Source organism: Phoxinus phoxinus, assembly GCF_949152265.1.
Source record: "Phoxinus phoxinus genome assembly, chromosome: 8".
NCBI lineage: Eukaryota > Metazoa > Chordata > Actinopteri > Cypriniformes > Leuciscidae > Phoxinus > Phoxinus phoxinus.
The window spans coordinates 9,092,479-9,117,392 of record NC_136883.1 but is presented as its reverse complement, the minus strand read 5'-3'; the positions used below and the strand labels follow the sequence as shown (position 1 = coordinate 9,117,392).

The window sequence follows — 24,914 nt, the reverse complement described above, 5'->3', positions numbered from 1 at the left end:
TTGCAAAAATGAAAACTGCTGCGTCTGTTTAGATTAGAGAATCAAAGTGTATGCACATTGTTTAGCATGTGCCCTTAAAATAGCATATGACTAACATTGACTTTAGACTAGGTCTAAAGTCTCTCCTGGTCAGTGGCAGAATTGTTTCCTGAAACTGTAAAATAGCACCAGGGAACGTTTGCGCCGGAACACATCTCCTCTTTTCACGCAAGTTCATTCACTAATTTACCGACGTGCGTCTGTGGAGGGAAAAGTCTGCGGTGCGCGGGTGCAAAATAGGAATGATAGATGTGTTGGTGTACAAAGTCAATTGCACTTTGTGCAAGATAGGGCCCAGAGAGTTCGTCTGCAATATTTTGGAAACATAGCCAACGGTAAAACATCAATCTCAGGAGCTATAGGGCAGACCTACTCCAATATATACCATAATAGACCCACAACACATACAAATGAAAGAAAGAGGATATGATCCCAAAGGACTAAAATACTGCCCACTGTGCTGTACTGTGTACTGTGACAGTAGGCATTATGCAGCAATTTGCAATAGTACACGTGTCAGATGTAATATATAGCAGATTACATGCCACTCATATAAAAATTTATAAGACAAATTGAAACACCCAATATGGCAGCTGTATCCAAGGGATACTCCACCCAAAAATGACTTAAGCCATTCCAGATGTACAGTATATGACTGTTGTTTAACACACACACACACAAAAGAAAACTGTCCAACTGTCATAAGCGGGTTAATTGTCAACATTGTTGTAAAGCGTGATGTGGATTAGTGACTATCTCAGGAATAGATTTCAGTTTGTCCAATTCACCAACGACATGTCCCAGCTACAGAGGGTCACCAACGCTATTTTTACGACCAATTCGTACGAATTTGTACGAGTGATTAAAAGGTGGCTAATTCGTACGAATTTGTACGACCTCACTCGTACGAATTTGTACGATTTGTCTAAACCCACGTGACGGTTGGGTTTAGGGGCGGGGTCAGGGGTAGGTCATTCGTATGAATTCATACGATTTTGGCAAATCGTAAAATATGTACGATTTAGCAAAAAACGTACAAATTCGTACGAGTGAGGTCGTATGAATTGGTACGAATTAGCCACCTCGTAAAATTCGTACGAATTGCCGTGAGATCGGGTTGGGGTCACTTGTGGGGTTCCACAAGGATCAGTCCTTGAACCAAAGCTATTTTTATTATATATCAATGATACTTGTAAGGTTATTTGTACATTTGTAATGGACATGTGTAATGGTATATGGTGTATCCATCATTAAATACTGTATGAATAAAACTAAATGTATTTTATTTAGTAATAAAAAAAGAAATACAAATGCCCAGATCAGAATTGAAATGACTGAACTAGAAATGGTAAGTGAAACTAAATTCTTAGGTGTCATTATTGACCAAGCTCAGTTGGAAATTCCACATAACCCACATAAAGTCAAAAATGTCAAAAACTCTGGCTATCCTGTCCAAAATAAAACACAACACCTTCTTGATTCAAAGGCTCTAAACACACTGTACCAGTGTCTAATAGTGCCACATGACATATTGCGTAGAGATCTGGGGAAATACATACAAAACAACAATAAAACCAATTGTTATTCTGCAAAAACGCGCAATACGATTTATAAATAAAACAGATTATTATCACCCAACAAGCTATTCATAAACTCTAACCTATTAAAATGTAATGACCGAGTTGAATTTAAAATAGCCAGAATAATGTTTAAAATAATAAATAATACATTTCCAGACTGTGTCCAAAACCTGTTTTAGATGAAATCTACTCCTGTCATGTCAAATTATCATGTCAAATTATCTAAACTAAAGCTTAAACACGTCTTTTGCGGCCTTTTGATCACAACTGGAAATGCTAATGTTGTTATTATTATTGCCATCATCTGAATACTCTGACCACACTGTAAACACAGAGGCTAATAAAACCCTGACAGACACCATGCAGTTCAATTAACAGAGCTTCACTATAGCATTCCTCTCTTTAATGGGAAAGAGCAGTGGAAATGGCTGTGGTACGCCTCAGGGAAAGTTTATAGTCGCTCATACTTTTGTCTGTTTTCACTGATGTGATTTTTGTTAAATGTGGATGAAAAATATTCCTCCATTTCAGCACAATTTCTCTCTCTCTCTCTCTCTCTCTCTCTCTCTCTCTCTCTCTCTCTCTCCCCCGCCACCCACCCCACCACACCCCACCCCACCCCTTTTCTGTCTTTGAGCTAAAATTATTAATTTTTCCCCCTTGCGGAATTAAATATAGAGTGCCAGAAAGCTCAGAAGAGTGTTTAAATGGTTATTTTGCTCATTTACACACACATTCTTCATGCGGAGGGAGGAAAACCTCTCTTTCATTATCTCTCTCACTCTCTTTTTTTCCTTTTATCTTTTTGGTGGGGCTGATTTTCCTCTGGCAGGACACAGCTAAAAAAAAAAGAGAGAGATGCTTGCCTTTATTCTGGCTCACACGTGGCTTCACTGTCTCTGTGTGCAGTGTGTTAGTTGTGCTGGTTGGTCTTGTGGTCAGATATCAGTGCAAAGAGATCAAAATGAAGCTTGTTACTGTTTCATGGATTAAGGTGATAAATCTAGCACAGCTGGATCTCAAGAGGATAAAACCTGGATTTAACGCAGTTAAAATTGAAGTGTATAATTACACTTATACACTTACATATGTGGTGGCATCACTGTAAAAAGCCCCTTTTGAAACCTTTATTTTTAAGAGTGTATCCTATATTTCCAGCTAAGCCATTTAAAGGTGATTTTCGGCAAATGACGTTGCAGCTTTACACAGAATTTTAGTGCTAACATGTGAATGGTTGAAATGCGTTATACAATCATTACATGTGTAAATGACAAATGTGGTACATTCATCGCGAAAGGCAATTTTACCTCAATATAAGAAGTACAAGACTGCCTTTGTTCAGAGATAAAGGCTAAAGCCTGCTGACACAACAAACACACACCCACGCTTACCCATCACATTTCTTGAAAATCTAATGATGGACACATGTCCCAGGAAGCAGATCAAAGCCTTTGATTACTAAAACACACACCCAGGCCCAATGCAAAACATTTCAGCAGTATCCACACGAAAACTGCTGGGTTTTGGAAAAACAGACATTCCAAACAGTTTCAAATTCCCTACTGACTTTTATTGACACACACAGACAAGTCAACACAAACAACCTGAGAAAATCTGTTCCTCTAGGTACCTGATATACCCACAGTCAGACATAGATCTATGTGATATTTTTTTTAAAAAATATAATTTGATCAGACTGCTGTAATTTCATAGTGTCTAGTTAAAGTATGGATAAAGTGTAATGCCAAATGTACTGATAAGCATTTATGGAAAACAAAAATATATTTTAATGAGATTTCTTTTGAAACATGCATGGTAAACATTGTTTGTAAGGATGAAGTTTCAACTTAGTGTATTTTAAATATATTAACTTTAAAATAATAATATTGCATAACACACATTTAACCGACAGTTTAAATTATAATCAAGTACTCATGCAACAAGTTGGTTTGCAAATACTGTGTGAATACTTTTGCTATATTAAATTTATCTCAGCTGATCTAAAGAAGTACAACCCAGCCATAGGAAATAAAATCATAAAAGAGATATCTTTGATGCACATGTAAGCAGTGTGTAAGTGAAGCAGCAGCATATAATAGCAGGCTCGCATTGTGCTTTGTAACACCATCTTCAACTCAACAAATCTGAGCTCTCCTTTAAAAGCCTTGAAATATCCTCTGAGCTATAGATGTTGAGTTGCAGAGTCACATGTGGCTTTGCGTTGTAGTGTTTCTAATCAGCTCTGCAGTTACTCATCATGAGGAGAACATGTGTATGTAGGGTGGAACGGAAACGGCTGGCCGCAATTGCACTGCTCAGCGTGATCCTTATCCCTGATGAATCTAAGGCAAACTAATCTGCAGCAGAGTATTGCTACTGTATCTGGCATACTGTACAAACTCTCCAGCATCTCTCCACCATTGTAGTCTACCCAGGCAGCAACATAGTGTCGGCCCAGATAGGGGCCACATCTGGTACATCTGGATTCAACGCGTACCACAAGTGGGCCGGATCTGGGTCAACACTATGTTGCTGTCTGGGCAGGCACGTTTAGGCAAATTTACACTACACAGACAGATGCCGAACAACAGCAACAGACACTTCTTTGGGTTTTGACAGATCAGTGTGTAACCTGTTACCGTCTGTTGCCATTGGTTGGTTCTTGTTTTTACTGATTGAACAGCGACGTACTGTAATCTGGTGATTGTCCTAGACGGTTAGCGTCTGTCGGTGCAGTGTGAATTGGTCTTTTAATTAAATTAATTTAAGTTTCTAAACATACATTCCAGAAGAGTAGGCCCATCTAATCTTCTAATTAACCACCAGAGCATTCAAGCCACTTACATTACTCTGGTGTCAGTTGTTCCGGCAACCCGCCACCTCCCCAACACCACATCTATACTTTAGGTGTCTTGTCTGTAATCATCACCATGCATAGTAGTCCCAATGGGACGTATATTAGAGCTTGAGTTGACCCTCCTCCATTGCAGACAATGAGATAAACTTGCAGGGATGCTAGAGCCTATCGCAGCATATTGGGCCTTAGGCAGGGAAACACCTTGGATGAATGGCCAGTCCATCACAAGGATACAAACGTGTTTAGCCTTTACAGTTAAATGATTAAATGGGAGTCGGGACTCATGAAACTGCAATTTAAAATGCCAAAAGTCCACTCAACTACACTCTACATCCAGTTATAACAATCTTCTCCATTATATGACAAATTACTGCTGCATGTTTCCAGTCCAGGTAGGCATAAGAAATAAACCTGCATGTCCTTGTTCCCCAAAGATGTGTAGACCATCTAATCAGACTGAAACAATCCGATAATTTCTGCCAGAACTTGAATTTTCTTTTGCCAATGGTTTTGGGTGGTCATGCCATCTGAGGCAAACTGGTAACTTTTTTCAGCCAAGAAAATGGAGAGAAAATAAACAGCAGAAGTTGATCAGCCAATGGAAGAGCAGAAACATGAAAGAGAATCTCCCTCTCCAGTCCACAACTCTTTGAGAGAGACCTTCAGCCAAACCTCACAGTACCCAAGGACCTCAAGCTGTCAGGCGCCCCACGAATGTAATGACTTACACATACAACTGACATAACCACATTTATGCCTCATCAGCAATGGATAGAGGGAGTCCTGCAGGAATAGTTCTGCCAAATGGGACAATTTGGTCGTCATTTATTTACTTAAATATCTAGTGGTCAGGTTCTTCAGTTAAATTATTTCAACTCAGGAAGTTTGTGGGATTTTTTGTGAGGACGTGTTGCTAAAGAAACTACAAATTTTGTATTTAACTAACAATATGTATTTCATTTGTATTTAATTATGAAAATATTTGAAGTATCTGCCTTATTATCTAACCATATGTTGGCATAGAGTAAGTGTATAGAGTTATAAAATGATTGTTCATTTCATCATTTGGTCTAGGAAGAATTTGATTAAAAAAATTTAGTTCAAATGATTTCTCTGACTTTTGATCTTAGCCTTTGGTATCTTGGCAATTCTGAGCACAGTTTGTTGAAATCTCATCTGAAACTCTAGAAGAGACACATTACTACAGTAGGTTCTTTTTTACAGGAAACAAAGCAGGAGAATCTGTCTAGAATAAACAACTGAAATATTAATGAGACCTCCTTTTCCTTGATTCTTTCACAACTCTTTCAGTGAGATTATGCTTATTCGTTATCACAATCACAAGGTTGTTTTAGGTTTGTCTGCCAGCTGGTATCATAATAAGTAGAGTCTGTGAACCTTGCCAGCCATAAACCAAAGTGCTGCTGTTCATTTTTCCACCACCCTTGCATTCAGCCATCTCAAATTTCCCAGATTAACTTTTCCTCCGAAGGCAAAACCACAGGTAAAAAAGCTCCGAAGAGACTAAACATGAGCACTTGGCGGAGGAATGCCCTGTCACAGGCTGTCATGCCGGGCAAGGAAGATGAGTACTATGATGAATGTTAAATGTGTTAATGAGAAAAGTAGCAGCACGTGTCTGTGCTCGCCTGCGCTGCCAGAAGCTGCAAACCAAGTTTGACAAACAAAAGACGAGAAAGAAAGGACCTATCCCTTACCTGGAGAGATCTCTCCTTCACTCTGATCCCCCGAATCTGAGTCCATCTCTCCACAAAGAACCTCTCCTCTCCTCTTTTCACTCCACTTCCTCTGTTTCTGTCTGTCTCTGTCCTGTCCCTCCACACTGAAAACTGTTTTCTTGAGCTCAAATGCACCAGCCCTCCGTGTTCAGAATTTAACTGACTCAATGAGTGCGCGCTGTTTGCTGAGCGCCTTTTTTGTGCAGTCAGACTGCCTTCTTTCACTGACACTCTCTTGCTTCCACTTTCTCCTCTCGTTTGCTTCCTTCTCCTCCCTCTCTCTCTCTCTCTCTCTCTCTCTCTATGTCTGTCCCTCCTCCCCCTTCTCCCCTCGGCTCGACATTGTGATGCCTACAAAAACATCAAGAGGAGAAAAACTCTGTCTCTCTCTGAGTTGATCTCTTGCCTGTAAGGAATGTTTTGTATGTTGGGGAGTTTTTTTCATTCAGGCGTTTTAGTGTGCTATTTAAGGGGCAAGTTTAGTTTTTAATGTTAGAAAATGCTTTGTGGATGGACAAGTGAATGGCAAATGACAGCAGTGCTGAAGGTGCTGCTTTAGAGTGTCTTGAGTAACAGAGGGAATAGGTGCCATCAACAGGTCAAAGTTTTGGCTGGTTAGTGTGGTTCAGTTAGCCCCTGCTGGTAGATGACGTAACTACACCATTATGGGGCAAAAACCATCTTTCTTCTTTGATGGTCCTTTGAAGTAGCTTTTTATTGTGATGAAAGAAGTCCTCTTTCATTGTATAAAGTAGAGGCTTTAGTTTTCTGATTTTTCCCTGCCTTTGACATACAGCTCTGTATCATCGCTGGGTACAGGTTTGGAACTGTGTGCGTTCTCATTGTGCCATCAGTCAGATTGTGTCATGATTTGATTTTCCGGCACCTTTAGATTGATTAGTCATAAATATAAAGCTTGAATTCAGATTGATTTCTGTCCCTCCAAAAGTAATAACTACATATTATTTTATAGATATATCCAAAGACTTTGTGCCCATGCAGGGCAGCTATGCAAGTACAGGTCATCTTCTTGAATGGAAAGACGTATATCATTTGTCAGATTTACGATTCTATAACATTTAAAATCTCATTGTGACAAGCTGAAAGCAGATACGCTTCCCAAATATATTGTTGGCCTAAAAACCATTGGGGGGACCGAACACAATCATTTCAATTTTGTCTTCATTGAAAGATAAACATTTTTGCTAGACAATTTTTGACCCTGTCCAAGCACATTATATATTTTATATATATAAAAGTGAGTTGGCCCCATAATCGAGCCCTGAGGGAGACCACAGATGAGATGAGCAACAGAGGAGAAGTGATAACCTATGACCAAAAACTTTCTGTCTGATAAATTACAATTGAAAGCACTCAAGGACCATTCCTTTTTAACCCCACCCATGACTCTAATAAATATATCAATGTAAAGTGGTCAACAGTATCAAACGAGGGCAGATAAATCTAAAAGAACTAGGATCATATCAAATAATATTTAACACTCTTAAAAGAGTAGATTCCGTGCTATCCGCAAAACCAGATTTCAGAAATACAATTGCAGTTAAGACTGGAGCTGCACAAACAATTTTTTTCCAATAGAGTACTTATTACTGAAATAATATACTTTAAAGGAATATACATAAAAGTATACTGAATGGCATGTTTTCTGGCACTTGATTGAATGTTGGTAACAATTAAATAAAAATGCATTATAGTTTACATAAAATGAAATTAAGTAATGTCATAATTACTTATTGTCTTCGAAATACTGTATGATTAAAGTGTACTGCTGAATGTACTGACAAATATTTATGGTAAACTATAAGTTTTATTTAACGTATTGTAAGTTTTATTTAGGCCTATCGTATGTATTTAAATATATTTGTAATTACCCATTTGTAATGATGAAGTTGCAATTTAGTACATTAACATATTAACTTTAAATGTTATATCAGATAGCAAAAAATATATAATTAAGTACTTTACATGTGCTTTAGTATGTTAGTCATGTAAGACTGAAGAACTGAAAGAGAGGGCTACTTTCTGAGAAAGCAACGGAAATTAACATTTGAACTATCTTGCTATATTACCATTCGAGACATGATCACACTTGAGTTGATCACCTCACAATTTACATATCATTCCCTTCACCCATCTCTACCTGAATTCACCCAAAAATCGATTTGGTTTAATGAGAACAATTATCATACAGTATTACATGTTTGGTATCATTTGAAATGTCTCAGTGCGACTGGTACAAATGTCTAATTCCCAGAAGAAGTTGTATCCATTGTTACCGCACAGCTGCGTGAGATTAGTAACGATAACGGACTAACGTCCAGTTTTGAGTGGAGCATAGGGCACACCAACTGCAATTTTAGAGTTCCGTAATATTTGGCACTAATTTAAGTGGATGTAAAGACAAAAAGGGAATTTCCGTTTAGGACAAGAAAAAGTTGCTCGACCAACCTACAGTAAATAGGGTGAGCCTTACCTCTGTTTAATGTAATGTTACTCTAGTTAAGTGTATGTGGTAAACCAAGGCATGACGAAACCAAAGCTATCAGAGAAGTAATATTGGTCGGATATAAATCTGTAGTAGTGGCCATGACCTCTGACTGAAGTAAACGTTACTTTTAAATCAAGTGTATACAACCAAGGGGGCTATACAAAATATCTTAGATAGGGTAAGCGTGAATGCGACCGTCTAAGATATTAGCCAATTACCTCTGTTTAGTGACCCAAACTGATGAGTTTGTGATCGTGGGCCCACATAATATGAACGGCTGGTGTGAGGACCCGACCCTGTGCGACTTTGGCACCCGAATGAACGAGAATAAGAGTAAAGAGTTAAATAGAATAATCAAATGTGCTGCTAAACTATTATATAATGACCAAACACTAATTGGCATTCTAACCTAAATTCAAGGTTGTGATAAAATGGAGTCAGATAAAAGTTTAATTGGAATCAAATTACTTTGCCATGCGGCAGCGGAAAAGACTGCAGTAACATGCAGTAAACCTTCACCAGCGTATCGGAAACTGTCGTTGGACCGACTGGGCAGGCCTAGTCAACACATCAAAATAAGTGTACTTCTTTAAAGCTGCAGTCCGTAGGTTTTCCTCTTTGTTTGAATCTCTGTTTGAAACCTCCTTGTTTTTTCAAAATCTCGTTTTGAAATCTGCAATTGCAGTCATTCGCGGAATTATCAACTTTACGTGAGTTGTGCCTCGACACAGCACAGCGCGGATGAACACAATGTTTTGATGAGAATGTGTGTCTCTCCGTCACCGCGCCGGTGTGGATACTGTCATTCAGAATCACAGATTATACTTTTTGGAAGTATGACCAACATAAGAGTTTTCACCGGAAAATGTCATCTGAACAAGTAAGTAACATCCACTTTTGTTCTGACCAACTAATGGGAAAAAAGCATTGCAATAAATCGCGCTGATTAAATCTAACGATCCCTTATCATATCATGTAAAACCACGCAAATTATACTTTGTTCTCAAATTGTAATGTTAACAACATCCACATTGCGTGACTATATTTCCGATATTTACATTTATCCTTGTTTTCGCATGGGCCCGGTTGCAGTCTCTCTTTTTCTGTAGCCATTCCGAAGTTCGAACGAAGTCTTTTGCATTTTACAATGGGTGAATCTTGTCACTTGGGATTGTCATTTGAACCTTTCTGGATCCGCCATCAAATTAATAAGTTTAATTATATCAAGTGCTGTGAGAAAAGGCTATACATCTCCACCTCCAACATCCTCACACGCAATGTAGCCTACTAGCCGTGACACCATCTTTATGTGTACAGATGTGACGTAATGACGCAAAGACATGCTCGAATTTCCCGCGGAAATCCACCAGTACCACTGGAATTAAAAACATTATTACAAGCTTACCGTTTTGAATCGAGCTAAGGCAAGCAGATAGTTTTAAACACTGGCTGATAATGTACTTGCTCAAATTATTTTGGATAATTTTGAACCCAAAAAAGTTACGGACTGCAGCTTTAAAGCATGACAAAAAAAGTATTAAAACTGAATGATTTAAAATGTAATTTAAAGTAAAACTTTTAATTTGACATTACCAAGTAGGTTAAGTCATGAAAGCGCACTCTCTTTTATTTCATTTATATTGTATTATCTGCAAGTACAGTTAAAAAATATATACTTTTAAGATTTGAAGTAGCCTATACAGTAAGTGCACAGGCAATACAATTAAGCACACTTCTTTTTCACAAGGCTATGACAAATTGCTAGTGATGTTCCTCGTTTGTAAGTCACTTTGGACAAAACATGTCTGCCAAGTGAATACTTAAAAAATAAAAATAAAAAATCAGTCCAGATAATGCGCATCTAAAGTACACAAAAATCATTTTGCCTATTTTTAGCTGTAAGGCCAGGCTTCAACCTCCATATCCATATTTCTCATTCATATATCTACAATTGGTGCAAAATCCTGTTCCACATTACTGTAAATTAAAGCCAATGTGTTCTGATTGCTGTGAAATTCACAGAATTGTGTTTTCTTTAGCTTCTCTGTCTGTCTGTCTGTCTGTCTGTCTGTCTGTCTGTCTGTCTGTCTGTCTGTGCAGCTGTCAGTGTGTCTGCCTTGTGGTCTGTTTGTCCTTCAGGAGTGTCTGATAGCTCGTGGCTCTCAGCAGGGTCAGTGTGGTGGCAGATGGTGTGTAGGTGCCTCAGGCTGAGGGTGTGTGTGGTCAGCTGTCACATCTTAATAGACAGATGGTCATGAACTTTCTCTCTTTGAGTCCAATTTATGTCCCAGTTCAGTCCAGTGAAGCAGTCAATCGTCTCAAATCACTCACGCTAAAGTTCAGTTTAAGATTGATAGTAAAAACGTTCATAGGTGAAGATGTTGTAGTTTTTGTTCAATCAAGGCTGACTCATCATCATTCATGGCCTTTTATTTTATTTGGTGGAACATGTTTTATTCCCTGTTGGGTTTTCAAAGCTACAAATGTGTTGAATGTATACATCAATGACAGTGATGGAAATTTGCCCTTTTGTATTCACCACCTGGAGTCTTTAGTTCCCTTTCGAGAGGTCTCTCGTATTGCATAAGGCTAGCTTACGCTATGGGAAAACTCCTTTTCTCAAGAATATTGAAGCCAAATTTTTTAAACGCAGTATAGTTGCACCGGAGACACAGATGAGCCCGAGCGCGGTCATTGGCTGTACTGCGACAACTGTACGAACCTATGGCGAGGCAGCTCAGACAAATGAACCAATCAGATGCATGACACGTCAGAGCCTGCCAGAATGGGCGTGGTCTACGACTATAAAGGGACCAAGCCTCGCCTAGGAACTCCAGATTTTATCTCCTTCAGCGAACTCACCACTTCGCTGACCTCCGGTGAGAAGCCTTCAACGTCGCCGTCGAAAAGCCTTCAGCGGAACAAGCCCTGCTAAGCAGCTCTGAGGACGCTGGCTCCTGTTTCTACTCGACGCCGCCTTCTATGAAGGTAAATGAGTAGCAAAACTCGAGAGCACGTAGATGTGAATTTGAGAACTTGTACAATAAATATTTGTACTTGTATGCTCAAATTTACACTCACAGCTCTGATGTGAAAACCTGTAAAATAAAAATCTGAAGTTGAATGTTGAAATTTGTACTCGCAGAGAATAGTCAAACACCTGTATTCTGAATTTGAAGCTGCAGACAAGAAGTCACAAATGTGTAAAATGCCATTCACAAAAATACGATGACTGACACAAACGTGTAATATATATTTGCACTTCTTCTTACATTCATATTCCCAGTACAACCTCAAATAGGCACTTGCAACTCCTCAAATCTGTCACTACAAGTTCAAATTTCGCGCCTTGACTTTTGCTACTCTTTTCGCGATATATGAGGTGCAAAACTGACTTGTGCACTTGCAACTCAGAGGCGCGAGAGGAGGGGCGCGGGCGGGAGCGGGGGTGTTTAAAGGAGCCGCTCTATTGGCTGGTGCCTAGCCAATGAAATGGGTCTTCTATTGTACGTGATGATGTCACGAAACCCGCCTCCTCGTGGAATATCCGAAACGCTAACATGGCTTAATGCATTAGACTGATTTTCACCAGCAATTATTTTTGACTTGGTGTTTGGCTTTTAAACATAACTTCTCTCCTCACTCGTTTTTTATTTGGAATAATAAATATATTACACACCAAAGAACAGCTTTATTTTTTAAACATTGGTTTGAGTCTGATATAGCCTATTAGTTGGTCAGTTGTTGAATTCTGATGGTGAGTTTTGGGGTATTACTGTCATATTTCTGTTAAAGAATATTTTATTGTAATCAATTCTATTTCTGCCAAAATTTGATCTCTATTCAGAAATCAGGGCTCTTGGTGTAACTTAGTAGGAAGTAAATTCTCCAAACATTTGTTTTTAGATAAACTTGATTTAATTAATGATTAATGCAGTAACCAATCGATTAGATCTCTTTTTGTTAATATTAATTCTCCTCCATCTAAATTAGTTTGGGTTATGTTTCCTTCATTTGAGTGGGAACAATATTGATTTGTTTTTGTTATTATGAAAATTGTATATTCATCAAACTAAATGGAGTAACTCAAAACACAATTTTGCTCTTTTAAAGCAGCCTTTAAAATGTAGTTTGAGTCTTTAAGAGGCAGTGTAGAGAAAAAAATATCTGATAGCCGAGGCACTCCTTAATTAAAATGTCTTTATTGTACAAATGACATGTCCTAAATGGACAAATTTAAAATGCCCACGCGTAGCGGCATGGGGCCTTCTTCAGGGTGTAGTTTGAGTCTGTAAAGTTTTTAAAAAATCAAAAAGCCCAGAGATCTGTATCTCTGCTAAATGAATTTAACATAGCCTATGTTTGTTATTATTATTATTTTTAAAATATTTGTTTGTTTCTTTTTATTTAAATTATTGTTGTGTTTCAAGTTATACAAAATGTAAAAATGTGTATAAAAAATGAAAAGAAATTTGACAAGAACTTGATATTGATTTCTGTCATTTTGAAAATTCAATAAAATATATAAATAAATAAAAAATAAGGTGGATAGATATCCCCCATTTAGAAAAAATAAATAAAAATAAATAATGCCCTTAGACTGATATTAGGCTAAAAGAAATAAATTATATTATCAAACTCAGTAAACACCATAGCCTAATAATCAACGACACGCGTTTAATTGTACATTACGCATTTTCCTCCCAGAGAAAACCAAGAAAACGCTTAATGAAGCTTAATGGATGTATAAAAATGCTTTGTAAAAATATTCGTTATTATTAATAAAACAGGCAGCAGGTTTATTTGCACTGAACTCAAATTTGCTTTTTTATGTCATATTCTGGGCTCGTCTGCTTTATAGTAGGTTATGCTTAATTACTTTGGTGTTTACTGAGTTTGATAATATAATTTATTTATTTAAAATCAGTCTAATGCATTAAGCCAGAGCCCGTCTACGGAGAGCCTGTTCACTCCCTATTAAGTCCTATTGTACCGAATTTTGGTTGTAGTTCCACCAGAGTTCCACTGGGGGCGATCACCCCCGAGTGCAAAATGAATGGGAGTCTATGGGGCTAGACGGCTAAATTTGTCCCTTTCACCCGATTGCCGTTGAGAAATCTCAGATTTGATTGTAGGTTTGGCAAGTTCAACATGGGTTATAAGTCGAAAATTGAATGAACGAGTACTTATGTCCTTTCGATTTCTTACAGGTTGAGTTGTTGTTGCCCATAACACGCTAGCATTCTGCTAATGAACGCTGATTGGTCAGTGAAGGACTGGTTACGACCAGAGATACCGCTTGATGGCATCGTGGTATCTGAAGTGGGAACAGAATGTATTCTAGCAGAAACTCTTCTAGCACGAGTGTTTACCTGTGTCAGCTGTGCTGGCGATGCCTCGAGAGAAAATAAAGTGCAGAACGCAAAAGCACCACAGTGACTGAAGGATTGCCGTAAAGCAGTATCTCTGGTCGTACGATGTGTATGACGTCATTGACATTTTGAAAGACTTTTTAAAGCAAATAAGTGACTCTAAAAAATCTAACACCCAGCAATGTGCAATTTCTTTGCATCTCCTTTCGAATACAACATTCAAATTACTAGACAAAAAATTATATCTTGAGAAAAGTGGATTTTGAGGGGTATAGCTCCATAGACCTCCATTCATTCTGCACTCGTCCTGTGAGCGCCCTCATGTGGAATCAGAGTGGAACTGCAACCAGTCAGAAGCCGGAAGTGTAGCGAGAGTGAACCTTCTCCCCTTATTAGACATTCTCTGATTAAGCCATGTTAGCGTTTCGGATATTCCACGAGGAGGCGGGTTTCGTGACATCATCACGTACAATAGAAGACCCATTTCATTGGCTAGGCACCAGCCAATAGAGCGGCTCCTTTAAACACCCCCGCTCCCGCCCGCGCCCCTCCTCTCGCGCCTCTGAGTTGCAAGTGCACAAGTCAGTTTTGCACCTCATATATCGCGAAAAGAGTAGCAAAAGTCAAGGCGCGAAATTTGAACTTGTAGTGACAGATTTGAGGAGTTGCAAGTGCCTATTTGAGGTTGTACTGGGAATATGAATGTAAGAAGAAGTGCAAATATATATTACACGTTTGTGTCAGTCATCGTATTTTTGTGAATGGCATTTTACACATTTGTGACTTCTTGTCTGCAGCTTCAAATTCAGAATACAGGTGTTTGACTATTCTCTGCGAGTACAAATTTCAACATTCAACTTCAGATTTTTATTTTACAGGTTTTCACATCAGAGCTGTGAGTGTAAATTTGAGCATACAAGTACAAATATTTATTGTACAAGTTCTCAAATTCACATCTACGTGCTCTCGAGTTTTGCTACTCATTTACCTTCATAGCCTTCAGCCCGCTGTTCTGCTGTGCCATCCGGCACGCTATATCATTTTAACGCATTAGTGTGTTCGCCGTTGCATCACACTTTTTCTAAAAGAGCAAATTTGTATACCTATTCAAGATATCTGTGCTGGGCCTCGCTGTCCACATTTATAAAATGGTATAACTTGGAAGTGCCCGCTTTGCAAGCGAGGGTTCTTTCGGTATAAGTGTGAAACACATTCCCCTAGCCATAAGGCTTGACACATGTCTGGTTATGGCCACGTGAACTAAGGTTCTTAAATACATTCCCTAGGCTATATAAGCCCGTCACGGATAGCGTAAGCTAGCCTTATGCAATACTCGGTCCATCATCTCAGAAAACTGAGGTTCCGTTAGTAACCGAGTAGTTTCTAGTTTGTTTTTCTAGTTTCTTCACAACCTCCATTGTTGACTTTTTTTTATATATTTATTTTGCAGTTAAAACACTAAGAATAGCCACTAGCACCTGCAGCCCTGGAGTAATGTAGTCTACAACAATAATATTATTATGGGACACTTAGAAAGTCATTTATAACAGTCATTTTAACTAATGTCTGTGCTGTCATTTTTCCCCGGTATTGATCTTCTACCGGTCACGAATTCGCAGGTCAGAGTTCACAAAACTTGAACTATGGAGCGCAGCGAAATGCAAAAACTTTTCGCTTGAGTTTGCGGTCTGACATTCGCATGCATATGAATGGAAGTCAATGGAGCGTAAATTGTAGTATAACCGCCCCTTTAGTTCTGACAAGAGTTGCTACTCACATTTTCAGCACATTTATTACAGTGGTAGTACAACTACTTTTTCTCCCTGCCAAGGTGTGCTTCCCATAGTCATGTAAGTCCAATTTTCTGAAAAGGACTGTCATTACATCATCTATCCTGCGAGGCCATCTCACATTAGTTAGTCAGGTGCATGTCCAGGCTGATCTTCAATTGAGAATGCTCTTTTAACTCAGAAGGCGATTTTTAAATGAAACGTGAGCTGAGCAATCACTATTAAAGTCTCTCTGCATAGATTGCCATGGAAAAGTTATAAAACCATGTGCATCCGTTACAATAGCAGGCCTAAATTGTGTACCAGTGTAATAGTGTAGCTAAACAATAAATTATGCAACATGGGAAACGTCATTGCATATTGTTTAAAAAAAATAGCAAGTAATAGGCTATATTATACAGCATGTATTGTCCAGTAAACAGCACTAGTATTCCATTACAAAAACAGCCAGGGTTACTGTCTGTGTGACACAGCTAACAACATTCATTAATTACCATTAATCCTGTACAGATAAATACAGTCTATTACACACACGCACACACACGCACACACACACACACACACACACACACACACACACACACACACACACACACACACACACACACACACACACACACACACACACACACACACACACACACACACACTTGTGCAGCTGCCAGTGAGACGGAGAGAGATGAAACCGCACTTTAATGGGAGTTAATTGCTGTCTAATTCACTCTGAGATTAAACCCTGGCGGGAACAGCATGGCTCGAGAAGTCACTGCCAAATACATTCCCTGAAACCCCATCATCAAAAATACAATTCAAAATCTGCAAAGCCAGAACAATCCTGAGTTCATGCGAACCACAAAACTGGCTCTAAAAGCCTCTGATTTTCTGGTAAATGGTGAATGAACGTGCATGTGGGTGTGCAACTTATATCTGATAGATTTCCCTGTTATTCACAGAACTGCTTTTACGGGCCGTTTAGTTTAGGAAGCTCACGGTTCACTTTATATTCATGGGTGCTATTTTCAGGGCAGGGTTGTTTTCCTCATTGAGGCAAGAGAGGCAGTGCTACCTGAAAAAATTAGATGAGAAAATAATTGAGAGTACAAAAATAAAACAATTATGACAAAAATATGAGACTCAACTTTTCATAGAGATGCATCTGAGAACAATATGACTAAAGTTTCTGAAGTGCCGTCAGTAGCTATATTCCATCCACCTATTTTTATGGGAATTTGGGGATATTGCATAAAAAAAATGTAAGTGGATAATTTTTTTATCTGATAAGAAGATATGCGCATAAACTATGATGGAAACACATACCGAATAAATCCCCCAATGTGCAACAAAACTGTCACATGACTTTGCCTCAACAGAGAATGTGATTGGATAAATGAACTAACCAGAGGACCAATTTCATTGCATAGCATCTCAAATGTTATTTTTGGTCATTCTGAAATGATTGAGCCATAGTCTGTCATCAAAATGGTTGTGTATAATTATCATCGAGAACTGTCTCACAGGATTGTGCATCTACATCAGAACGCAAAATAACATAACAGTGTTTATTGCATTTCACCTGCATGCTCTGAGATGCCAGTCATTTATGATGTCTAAAAACGGAGTGCAGCAACTTCCATTTTTATAACAAATATTTTGTGGCAATTTCCCAGAAGTGACGATTTTATTCTCCTGAACATATGGGATGGAAACAATGCTTTATCCTGATTTTTTTTTTAAGCTTGGCGGTGGGGACATTATTGAAGTAGAGCAACTGTGGTGTAGTTCATATAGGTTAGCTTTTTATTTCTGCTGATTGTATTTAGACCTCAAAATTCATAAAAGTTATGTGCCCATTTGTGTAAAGTATTTTGATGAACAAAAGGAGCAAGTATCATAAACTTTTGTTGATTACAGAGCTCTTTTTTTGTGATTTTTGTTGGCCTACACAAATATGTCATCCGCACTACATCCCATTACAGAGTTAACAACTTGCCTACTTGGAAATCACCACTTCTGCTCACGCCTGAATCGAAGTGAACTTGAAATTACGATCTGTGAGCGAACATGTTTTTAGTGATCTTTCAGTTTGCTTAAATAAAAAAAGCTATGGCTGCAATTTTTACTAGTTGATTAATGGTCTGAAAAGAAGAATAGTCAAACAACAGCAAGTAGTGAAAAATAAAAGCTATAAATAAAAGAGAGAGAGAGGAATAAAACAGAATGGAACACAAGATTTAATAAACAAAGAACAAGAACACTTGCTCTTTTTAAAGAGACCACAATTTTAACAACACAGAACTGAGGAAAGTGAGGGCTTAAATACTAGGTTAGCCTAAACGAGAAAACTAAATGAGCAACAGGTTAACCGAATTAGTGAATAAGTGGCACACAAGGAAACTGGTAGGCTACTGGTCCCCTTATATGCCCTAAAAAGAGGTAGGCTAACAGTTAACTAAAGAGTAGGTAATTTTGGGACATACTTGTGTCTTTAACAGACAGCTCTGTCCTAAGTTAAGTGCATACTGTCACCGTTTAAACTGCCCTGGAGAACTATTTAAATAGCCTATATTATAGCCTATAGGCTATTGACATATTTAAGTATTTTTTAAGAGTTCGACTAGATTATGTGTAGGCCTACGTCATTCGCTGCATCGTGGGAACTCATCTTGTCACAGTTAAAATCTTATTTAATTAAATTAAATTTCCTACCATATCGGAGAGAATGTATGCTGTAGCTCGTTGATCTGCCAGTCGGGGGTCTTTCATTCGAAACCTCTCCTCATGTGTAAGCGATTTGCATAATGATGCATTTTAAAGTTAATGACCAAACCTATCATTACTAACGTTCACAATGCTTTTGCAGATAAATATAATGTTGATAACATTGAATACAGCCTATTTTCGTCAGGTTAGATAGGCTACTGATCATTAATCACTCAAACCCCTTTATCTAATTATCTCTAGGCCTACGTAACCGTTGGACTCGCACACCCGCCATGTCTGTAGTTTTTTAACACTTTTTATCCGTGTTTGTAGTTCTAATCGAATCCTTCTCGTCCAAGTCGCAATGGGTTGTGGGCAATATTAGCTGTAAGATTGGAGATATCGTGCATGAATCTCCACACTTCGGATTCCGTCTGTATTATTTCATAATTATTCTAGTTATTCTAATCTTAACATTTACTGCAATCCGTAGTAGGCTATTACAATTATTATTTTTTAGCAATGTAAAATGTGTTTTAAGAAGCATAAATCTGATGAGATTTGATGTGTCTTTGTATTTAATAAATTATAATGTAGACCTAAAGGCTAGAGATAAATGCTGTTGCATAGCCTATGCCTTTAAGCTAGAAACATCAAATGGAACTGAAACATATTCGACTAGTATTTCCTCATTTCATAATAGGGATCTTCGCCGTGACGTCACGACGCGCTCTGGTTGGCAGAAGAACAGTAATGACCGCTTAAAGCGCAGCGCAAACACAGAAGAAAATGGTTGTATCGTGCTTTGTGATAGGCTGTGTTAACAGGTTCGATAAGAGTAATAACGCCAAGAGCTTCTACCGCGTACCTAAACAGCCTGAATCAAGAAAGAAAGCTTTGAATTTCTGCAATTAGGCGTCTATACCCAGCGGAAAACAATGGGAGCCAGCGGACCACGATCGCGTCTGCTACCTACATTTTGCGTTAAAAATTAAAACTAATTTTGTAAATAAATGTTAGTAGGTTCTATCTCATTGATGGGTTAATTAATCAATGAATAACTGTACAAAATACCGCGGAAGACGTGTCAAAGTGTTTGTTTACATAACTTTTTGTGCATGCTGTGACTGAGCAATGGAAGTATAATAACACTGACATACCCTTATAAATTAATGGCAAATTATTGTATTTTTATTCATACATTTTACGTATATGTTAACCAATGTTATATATCAGAGGTAAGATCATTTTGAATATAGCCCATGGATAAATTACACCTGTATTTTTACTCTAGTTGTAACATATTTACCAGTTATCCTTAGTTACAACAAGTAATATTCGTAATTATTACTTAATTTATAGGCATCTAAAGATTTGTACGCCTTCATCGACTCTCTGGTAAACATAGATGGCGTGTCGATGAGATACAGATAGATGTCGCCGAATGTCAAATCTGGCCATGTGTCCGGGCTTTTGCTCCAATTCTCACTCAGGTGATATTGATCAGGCAGAGAACATGAACCCTGGTTATATAAAAGCTTAACCTTATATCTCTTTTTTGGTTCTTCGGACAAATAATTAGCATATGCTGACAAAACACAGGTAGACTGCTGCGAGTCTGCGACATGTTTTGGTTCTTTCTGCCAACCAGTTCGCGACCACGCCCATATCGTGACGTCATATTTGACTCCGGCGAACATCCCTATAGGCTACACCACACCACTGGTCCCAGAATATATATGGATTGAATTGCTTCTAAAGGTTTGTAAAGCTACTCTCATAAATAAAAAATAATACAAATAATAATAATAATAATAATATAGGACGTTGTTCTGGGTTAGTTTCACACAGAAACAGAGGGCTCAGTATTTATAAGAGGCTTTCTAAAACCACAGAGTGTCTTGAGGATTTGATCTGTCTGACGCCAAAGCCAGATCTGAAGTGAAATGTAACTTTGATGTGATCTCAGAGCTGGAAAAATGCTCATGATGAATGAAAGAGCAAATGGTTTTCTATTTCCTTCTGTCTCTCTGTGCCAGTAATTTTAATAAGAGGAAACGATTTTGCTTTGATTAAATGCAAAGCAAATGTCCTTGTTTGTCTTTGCCACAGAAGACAAATATATTACAGACTAACTTTACTTCACTAAATGAAAATACTTTTATGGTGCTTTTACATTCTTTTGGAGCTTAGCATCCTTCTTCCCCGCATTGTATGAACAAGAGCAGCCTGGATATTAAAATGCATTCTCCTTTTGTGTTCCACAAATGAAAGAACAAAATTAGATTTTTTTTTTTTTTTGGGTGAACTATTTCTCAGTCGAAACTTCTCGTTTACAAGAAACACTTGTAATGCTCAAAAGAGTTTCGGAGATACAGGAATCATCCTGCTTTCATTTCTCCGTATTCATGAAACAGAAGACAGAGGTATTTCAGAAGACTCAAGGACTTGTGATATTCACAGATACTGATGATCTCCATGGTAACCAGCGCTAACATTCCAGCATCAGTGCTTAGATCAGCACGACACTATATTAAAGGGGTGGTTGAGTATGATTTCACTTTTCTAACTTTAGTTAGTGTGTAATGTTGCTGTTTGAGCATAAACAACATCTGCAAAGTTACAACGCTCAAAGATCAAAGCAAAGGAAGATATTTGCTTTTAAAGAAAAGGACTACAACAAACGGCTGGTAGGGACTACATTAGTGACATCAGCAAACTTTAGCATCCATCTTTTCACATGCAATAGAAAGTCACCCTGTGTGCATCTCACAACAGTTCCTATACGAGCGATTTATAGATTACTGAAGATAGTTAACTCCACATAAATTCATCAACTAACCATTCAGAGACGTCCTGTTGCATTCTACATGTTGTCACTTCTTCTTGAGTCTCTCCATCTTTGTCTAACTCCGTTTTAACATTAAAGCTGTGTAACTTTTTTAGTTTATTCTTAGCTAAAAACACTTAGTTCTTTCAAAAATATATGTGCTCATTAATGTATATTTACTTCGTTCAAGTAATAAAGTATTCTCGTGAGTGTATAATATGCCATTGAAAATACATACGGGTGAGGGGTTCGAATGTCGGTCGCCATGTTGCCCCTCCATCTTGAAAGTACATTAGCCAAAGAGGGACATACCCGTTAATTCAAGCTTCGCCTTTCGCGTCTCCGCAATTCACTGGTACCGGCCCTGTTTTTATTTTTTCCTTTCTTTCTACCTCTACCTCTCCCTCGCACCTCCGTCACATCAACTGATCTCTGCTCACGGAGAAAATGATATAGCCTACGATGTAAACTTTGCCTTACGCTAGTGATGTCGTACAATATACAGAATAACGATAGCACTGATAAAAGTTACTTTACTAAGATTAGCTTGCATTCGTCTGGGAACCTGATAGCTGATGTTAGCAATGAAATGGTAAAAGAATAACGAAAACATAAAACTATTATTCATTTTACATAGATGTCATAACCTATATGTTAACTGACAAATTAAATTACTGCAAATTCTAATAGTTTTCTAAAGTAACCTCATCACTTGAAGGAATACTCATGGACGAGGTCGAACTGGAAGCCATGTTAATCTTGGACTACATTGGCCACCGTAGGAGTTAAAACGAAATCGGAATTGAGAGGAACAGAAAGTAATATTCACTGGATGGTCATATACCTTTTCACCGCTAGATGGGGGTAAAAATCACACAGTGTAGCTTTAAAGGCAGAACAGTTTATGTCATTTTAGTGTGTGTGAGGTAATCGCAGCTGCTAACCATAGACCGTATATAAACTGGACACAGCGACCCCATAGGTTTCAACGGAGAAAAGTGAAGTCAATTAGAAGCACTCACTTCCTGATGGCTGGGCGTACTGCGCAGGCTCAAACTGAGCTTGACCACGTAGATGTGACGTGAGCAACCTGTCTGACAGTTGTCAGTCTTCTAGTAGCTGTGCCGAGAGAAATCTGAATCATTCCCTTCTGAATCTCGCAGAGACGGAGAGCGTGAGTATTAGCTGTCCATGAGCTAGCAGCAGGAGCAACTTTATGACTCTCTATGGCCTTCTCCCTTGACTTTATCGGACTTTATGCCTCCACATCCGCCCGATTGCTTGCGAGCTTCTCCGTCTGTCTATACGGTAATTTCTCGACTGTGCGACAGAGAGTCGCGTGGTTATGATGCAATCGTTAGCCTATTTTTATAAAAACTGCTTCTACGGGGCCATTACGTAAGATACAAGGTAACGGAGCCATTTATACATTGTTGTGTTTCTTTAGAAATGAATAGTGGACAAATGGAGTCTTTAAACGCCTCAGATGTAAAGTTATTCGCTGTCAAAGTGACGCCAAAATGAATGGGAGTCAATGGAATGCTAACAGCAGGTGATGGCTTGATAGCCAATTGCGGCCCCCGGGGAAGCTTCGGTTTCGGGCGGATGGATTACCCCCTTGCTGCTAACACACATGAGCTCTTGAAACCCCGCCCTCTGCAGCAGCTCATTTGCATTTAAAGGGCCAGGCACAAAACGGTGCGTTTTTGCAAACCCTCAAAAAGTGACAACTTTAACATGCTATATAAAAATATCTGTGGGTTATTTTGTGCTAAAACTTCACACACACACACTCTGGGGACATCAGAACCATTGTACCACCCCTTTAATACAAAGAAGAGTCAATGGAGGGCTGTGCAATAATGTTTACAGTTGTCCAGCATCTAAGTGCACTGCTCGAATATATGTGTGTTATAAAATACTGTCTCTCTGTGTAATCCATCTCTTTTACCTATACCCGAGGGCTTTTCTTCACACACTCGGCACATTACATTGCCTGCCACACATCACATTATGAAAACATCTCGATCAATTACTGTCAGTACAACTGAAGATGTTTACTCTTCCACAACAACTGCAACATTTCATGAAATGTGATTGTTTCCTAACCCTTTTCCTGGAGGCACACAAACACTATTTAAAAAATGTTCCTAATTAAACACAGCAGTTAATCAACTCGTTAGTAGAGACTACAAGACCTAAAATGAATGGGTTAGACAAGGGAGACATGATCAGACATCTAAAAAATGTGTACTGCAGGAAGCAGGAACAGGTTTGGGCACTGAGCATCTTTGCCTCTTTCCATTAAAACAAATACACCAACAAACAACAAAAATACGTCAAGGGCTTTTCAAGCCTTTCATCAGTACTGGCACAGGTCCCCATTAAAAACATGCCCCCATATTTTAATACTTTTTTGATCCTGTTATTACATGGATATAAATTGTCTTTATGAGTCATTCACAAGCTACATGCACAAATATATGCTTAATCACTAACAAACGATAGAAGACTTTTCCATGTTTTGTATCCTAAATCAGGCACTATTGTCTGAAAAAACTTAAAATGTTGACTTATATCTTATATAGTTTACTCTTTACTATGTACATAAATGAACCGTGATGAACATAGACAGGTTCTGAACCATGTTTTGTTTTTAGGCAGTTGAATATAACTTTTTTTTTAATTGCTGCCATAAAAAGTACAATAAGCATGGATGTTTAAGTTATTTCAACTTAAATTATATTAAACTAGCTTAAAAAATGAGTTGAAACTTGTATAACTTATAACTTATTTTGATGAGTTGTAAAAACATATGTTGTCCGATCTTTGTGACCTTCGAAGACGTGGCTTTTAAAGTCCGAGTCCTTCGAAACATGCAGCCTTTGGGACACAGCCTATGTTTTTTTATATTTCTATGGAGCGGAACAATTCTTTCTACGCACACCCCGGATAGTAACATAGAGTCGGCCCAGATCCGGGCCCATCTGGTACAGTACATGTAGATTCAACACAGGGTACAACACATAGTACATCAGGATTCAATCTGAGGTCGTTCAAACTCTAATTACTATCCACGTGTCATATTTTGTTGATGGCAGGACTGTTTCCTTGTGCTTTTTAAGGCAGAGGTTTTTTTTTTTGTTTTTTTTTTAGTGAAGTCAGTTTTAGTTTTTCTGCTTATCTCATCGGAAAGTTTCTTCCTGTTAAACCAGATAATTCTGTTTTTCGTCTACTTAAATGTGATTGGTGTTTGAGTGTGAAACTGATCTGGTCTGGTATGATATCAGAGATAGCAGGACATCTGTGGATTTTATCTCATTGTGGGATTTACTGCATATTTAAATATAGACTCTTCAAGACATTATCTCTCTTATCATTTACCTTGAATTGGCAAAAGAAAACTTCCTTTTGGTAATACATATTTGACATGCTCGTCAACAAAAAGATTGTGTCCCAGATAATGAAAAGAAAAATCTAGATTTAAATGCAGGAATT

At 38.2% G+C, this 24,914-nt stretch overlaps 1 protein-coding gene across 3 annotated transcripts in view; it reads right to left on the bottom strand.

The window, feature by feature from the left end:
• Window positions 1–18,887, bottom strand: part of tnfaip8l3 (tumor necrosis factor, alpha-induced protein 8-like 3) — a 53,912-nt gene extending 35,025 nt beyond the window's left edge. Inside the window, exon 1 of one of the 3 annotated variants that reach the window (XM_079621176.1) lies at window positions 18,593–18,887. Coding sequence is in view for 1 of the 3 variants with exons in the window: in XM_079621175.1 (XP_079477301.1) it covers window positions 6,195–6,240 (46 nt within the window). In the remaining 2 variants the exon portion in view is untranslated. Of the gene's footprint in view, window positions 1–6,194; window positions 6,490–18,592 lie in introns of those variants that run through there. The other 2 variants (XM_079621177.1, XM_079621175.1) reach the window with 2 other exon arrangements.
• Window positions 18,888–24,914: the final 6,027 nt, after the last annotated feature.